This window comes from Lipotes vexillifer, unplaced genomic scaffold, assembly GCF_000442215.2.
Source record: "Lipotes vexillifer unplaced genomic scaffold, Lipotes_vexillifer_v1.1 scaffold1518, whole genome shotgun sequence".
In the NCBI taxonomy this organism is placed as follows: Eukaryota; Metazoa; Chordata; class Mammalia; order Artiodactyla; family Lipotidae; genus Lipotes; species Lipotes vexillifer.
The window spans coordinates 814496-819921 of NW_006789830.1; the positions used below are offsets into that span (position 1 = coordinate 814496).

Here is a 5426-nt window from a genome sequence, read left to right on the forward strand (position 1 = left end):
AAAGATTAGTGGACTGGGTGGGTGAGGGGGAAGCAGGAGGGAGGCGGGCAGGGCTATAAATGGGCTACAGAGCATCCCTGTGCGGTTAGAACTGTTGACTGTCTCGACTGTGAAGGCGGATACGTGAAAACCCACATTCGAGATAAAGTTGTATAGAACACACACACCCAGGAGTTTAAGTAAAACTGGGGAAATCTGGATAAGGTCAGTGGATTGTATCAAAGTCAGTATCCTGGGTGTGATATTATGCTATAGTTTTACCAATATTCCCAGTGGAGGAAACTGGGCAAATCATACGAGGAATTCTTCTCTGTATTATTGCTTAAACCACATGCGAGCCTACAGTTATCTCAACACAAGTTTCAATTACGAAAGGAAAGGAAAGACCAGGATAGAAGCTCGGAAAGCAGTACAGAGCGGCGAGCTTGATGCTCCACCCGGCTTGGAGCCAGAGCAGCGAGGGGCTCTGTCCCTGGAGCTGTGCTGCCGAGTTCCCGCACCTGCGCCCACCTTGCTTCCCTCTCCTGTTCCCGCAGCGTGTGAAGCACATCCGCATCGATGGCTCCACCTCCTCGGCCGACCGTGAGGACCTGTGCCAGCAGTTCCAGCTGTCGGAGGGGCCTGCCGTGGCCGTGCTGTCCATCACCGCCGCCAACATGGGCCTCACCTTCTCCTCGGCTGACCTGGTGGTGTTCGCAGAGCTGTTTTGGAACCCAGGGGTGAGGGGCGTGCTCCTGGCTGCTGGCAGAGAGAGCCAGTGGCGGGGGTGGTGGGGGAAGTGGGGCTTCTGTGCGCTGTCCCTGGTGCCTGCGTCATCTTCCCTCTGTTTCTGTTAGGCCTGGTAAACACGCTTATACTTTGCACATCCAGTGGCCAGGTATCAGGTCTTCACAACAACCTGCTAAGTAGTAGGCTTATCGACCGTCTTATTACCAATGGGAAGATTGAAGTTTTAGAAGGAGTCTCATGATCCATGTCTCCATGAAGAAATTGGAGCACAGAGAGCTCAAGAGCATAGCTGTCACTTAAGGGGAGCACGTGGCAGCCCTGGCCTCAGGCCTCTGGCTTCCCAGCCTGAGCCCCTTTTTATCAACCGCCCCTGGGAGCCACTTTACCAGTGGGGCCACAATAGGGCGACTGTGGTGGGTATTCCTTGAACATGCCCAGGGTGCCCGCTGGCCTTATCTGATCAGCTGTGGCAGCAGATGGAAGACATTTGTTTGGACTCAAAGTTTTCTCCTCAACTCCAGAAAGAAGTTCTTTCCCTTCTGATGTTCTGACCAGTGTGGCTCTCATCGGCCACATGTTGGCGACGGCTGTAACGATGGCTGGGCTTAGAGCGTGAAGGCATTTTATAATGGAAACCATGTTCTTAGTTTTCATTATTCGTTGTAGGGTTTTTCCACCGTATAAAAAAGCCACCCTACCCCCTGATCATATATGGCCTCTCCCTGGGCGTGGTGTCTCTATGTGTTTAGAAGATAACTTTTCATTCCATGGAGGAAGAGTGGCAGTGTGCTGGGTCTCCTTCGTCACAGCTGGTGGCAGAGCTGAAGCTGGCTCTCCCTCTGCAGCGCCCAGCACCTGGCCCGGCCCTGAAGGGTCATCCACAGCTACCCAGCTGCAGATCGAGGTCCCCCCAGCTGACCAGTATTGTGTTTGCTTCTCCCTTTTGTCAGATGACAGACCGTTTGTGGACAGAGGCTTGCAGGCCCCCTGCCACGTGACACGCAGTGAGGAGGAAGGGTTGTGGTGAGGCTCCGGGGCAAGAGGCCACCTGCTGTGGTGGGCTGAGTAGCTTCCAGCCTTGACCGACATGCGTCCCGATCCCCGCCCCGCAGGTGCTGATGCAGGCCGAGGACCGGGTGCACCGCATCGGGCAGTCGAGCTCTGTGGGCATCCACTACCTGGTGGCAAGAGGCACGGCTGATGACTACCTTTGGTAAGGCCCCTGGCTGGCCCGGCAGCTGGGTCGACACCGATGACGTATTTCCTTTGCTCCCTAAGAGCCTCTGCTTTGGGGCAGGTCTCCAGGGATCCACACAGAAGACCTGCTAGTAGTGCGCTCCCCCTTTCCTCATGACCCTGTTTGCCCTCCTGCATAGTGTTAACTGGTGGCTGCAGGAGGCAGGAGGAAATCCTGTAGGAATGAGGGGATGTGGCTCCTTCCCACTGACCTGAGGCGAGGGAGAAGAACTTAGGGGGGTGCGATGTAGGTGGAATTTCGTTTGTAAAACCCTCTGTTCCCAGACGGGAAGGCATTTGCTGAGTCAGGGAGACTGCCCCCGTGGCCCCTTGTGAGGTGTGCTGGTTCCGTAAGGCCACGTCTTACAGTGCTGCTGCTGGGCCAGCGGGGGAAAGTGGCTCACCCTGGGCCGTGTAGTGCTTCCTTAGCAGAGATGGGGTCAGATTTTTAACTCTGGGGTTTCATGTCTATCACTTGGGCCAAAACTCCCCAGATGTTCCCTCCCCAGTTCCATTTCCTCCTTCCTCATATTGTTTCTTGATTATCTTATTAGTTTCCACTACCTATCTCTGTTTCCAGCATTATGACTAAGGCATCTTACCTTTATTTTGCGTGTGGGTTGCCCCTACTTCCCTTTCTGTTAATGGATTTGTTAACTGAGCAGCTCATAACAGTGCCAGGTTCAAATTTTTGTTGCAGTAGCATTTATTTCCTACACATCTTCCAGTAGAAAGAATTTTGAGCCTGACGATGTGAGCCCTGACTTGGTCGGTTTACAATAGAGAGGAGGTCGGTATTTCAGGATGGGCGTTTGTGCCTGAAGAGATGGAGTGATGTGAAACAGTGAGCGTGTCTCACAAGAACAGAGGCTGGTCTCGCTATAATCAGTCTGCTGGTTCTGTGCAGGTTGTTTCCACTGCAGCTCATTTCTCCCCAACAGGCCCCTGATTCAAGAGAAGATTAAAGTTCTGGGTGAAGCCGGGCTTTCTGAGACCAATTTTTCAGAAATGACAGAAGCCACAGATTATTTCTACAAGGTAACACCAGCATGTGGCTCCCTGCCACTGGGATGTCCAGAGGTCCTGAGCGGGAAGGTGTGAATCACTCCTGGGGACCTCCCCGAGCTGGGGAGCTAAAATGATGGCTGCATTCATTCTCGGGTCAATCCGTGTGTGTGCGTCTGTTTATGGAGAAGTGTTGGCATTAACTCCTGCTGCTTCTGACATGCCCTCCTAGATCCTCAAAAACCAGGGCCTCCAAATGCTGCCTCTTCCATCAGGCCATTAGAAACTGACAGAAAACGCCCCATGGCAACAGCTGAATTGTTGCAAAAAGTACATAGCAACAGCACCCGAGCACATCCCCAGCGCAGAACGGGGAGTGTTTCACACAGGGCGTTGCTTGTGTGTAGCGTATTTTCCCCTCTGTTGCTGCACCGTATCCTCAGTGAGTCCCCATTTTATAAAGGGGTGAGCAGAGACTCGCGGAGCAGCAAGACTGTCCCGCAGTCATGGGTCACTTGAAGCCAGCCCAGGCGGAAGGCTTCCAGACTCAGCCAGCATTCCCTGTGTGACAGCCTTTCTTATTGTCAAGGAGAGTAAGAGGCCGGTGAGCATCCTTCCGTGACCAGGTGGGGCCTTGTCAGAGGTGCTGAGAGGAGGCCTGTTTGCCTCTGGAGAGGGCAGCCCAGGGCCCAGCAGGCCTGCCCTGGCCTAGCTCTCCAGCCCCATGGCTGCCACAGCCCTTCCCCCTCCATTTCAGTGAAACAAGGTAGAGGAGCCAGAGGTGCAAAGACTCCCAAAGGCTGGTCTTCTTTCACCTGCTCGGGTGGTTGACAAGGAAGGTGAGAACTCGGGACGTCCTGCCTGATGGAGGGCGACCCCTGGGGGGTTATTTCTAATGAGAGCATGGACAGAGGTCTGAGCCTCGTGTAGAAAGGCGGCCCTGTGCTTCAGGAAGCTGACATGCCGCCTCCTTCCTGTGGAATTGCCGAGCATCAGAAGCTGTCAGGTCGACACGATCTTGTAGGTGATGCTAAGACTTGTCTGAGGATATAATCTTTCATTTACATTTGCTTGCAACTAAATTCTTTCTTTGTAATGTAATTATTGGGATAAATAAGACTCGGGAGATCATATTTTTAAACACAGGGTATAAATTATCCTTATAATTAATAAGCCAATTTTAAACTTCTTGAAGAACTGTCTAATTCAGTTGAAAGGTGACTGTTTTGACAGAGCCTTGGTTGTTATGTGCCCTTTGAAAAGAAAGAGCCTTATTTTTAAAGGCTTCTCAACTAATGAGAATAGGTTTATTTATAACTCATTTATTTATACTGGCCTGACCCTCAGTTGCTTTGAATTAGTTAAGAATTTCTGTCTAGGGACTTCCCTGGTGGCACAGAATCCGCCTGCCAGTGCAGGGGACACGGGTTCGAGCCCTGGTCTGGGAGGATCCCACATGCCGCAGAGCAACTAAGCCCGTGAGCCACAGCTACTGAGCCTGTGCTCTATAGCCCGCGAGCCCCAACTCCTGAGCCTGTGCGCCACAACTAACTGAGCCTGTGCTCTAGCGCCCATGAGCCACAACTCCTGAAGCCTGTGTGCCTAGAGCCCGTGCTCCACGACAAGGGAAGCCACCGCAACGAGAAGCCCGCGCACCACAACGAGAAGCCCGCGCACCACAACAAAGCGTAGCCCCCACTCTCCTCGACTAGAGAAAGCCCGCACACAGCAACAAAGACCTGATGCAGCCAAAAATAAATTAATAAAAAAAAGAATTTCTGCCTAAAGTACAAATGGAGTTTATCAATATTTATTTTGATTAATAATTATATCACTTAAAAGAATTAAAATAGGGCTGAAAACTGTATCAACTATTAGGAAAAGAAAGTGTTGCCTCCTGTATAGGAGCCAAAAGAGAAGTGGTCATGTCTGCCTGCCTGCTGGGAAGGGAAGTGAAATGTTGTCTGATCTTGGAACTTGCTTCCCTTTCATGATGTGTGCTCCAAGTTAGCACATAGCGTTGCCATCACGTCCTCAGATGCACGTGGACAGCTATTTCTACCTGGAGTAGGCTGCCTTGTGGGCGGCATTTCCTCGACCTTGGAGTTGCTCAGACAAGAGCTGATATCACAGAGGAGGACATGCGGCTGGTGTGGGGCTGACCTTAATGACCTTTAATGTCACTTCCCATCTAAATAGCTAGGATCCTGAAAGGCGAGAGAATGTAGGGTACAGATTACTGAATAATCTAGAGTCCTTGCAGGATCAGTTATCAAGAACTTCACCAGTGTGGAGGGCTTCTGTGAAAGCAAAGAAATAGTGGCCAGTTAGGTTGAGACCTAACTACAGAGGGCCTGGAAAGCCAGGGAAGCAGCATTAGACTTGATGAGGTAGGCACAGCGGTGCCCAATGATGTGATAGGAAAATCTTGTTAGAGGATAGTCTGTAGGGGAAAA

At 51.6% G+C, this 5426-nt stretch overlaps 1 protein-coding gene across 1 annotated transcript in view; it reads left to right on the plus strand.

Annotated features, from left to right (window-relative positions):
* SMARCAL1 (SNF2 related chromatin remodeling annealing helicase 1) overlaps window positions 1-5426 on the plus strand; it is a 50546-nt gene that overhangs the window by 43849 nt on the left and 1271 nt on the right. The window contains exons 13-15 of the mRNA XM_007462855.1: window positions 537-719; window positions 1842-1942; window positions 2907-3003. Coding sequence (XP_007462917.1) covers window positions 537-719; window positions 1842-1942; window positions 2907-3003 — 381 coding nt within the window. The remainder of the gene's footprint in view (window positions 1-536; window positions 720-1841; window positions 1943-2906; window positions 3004-5426) is intronic.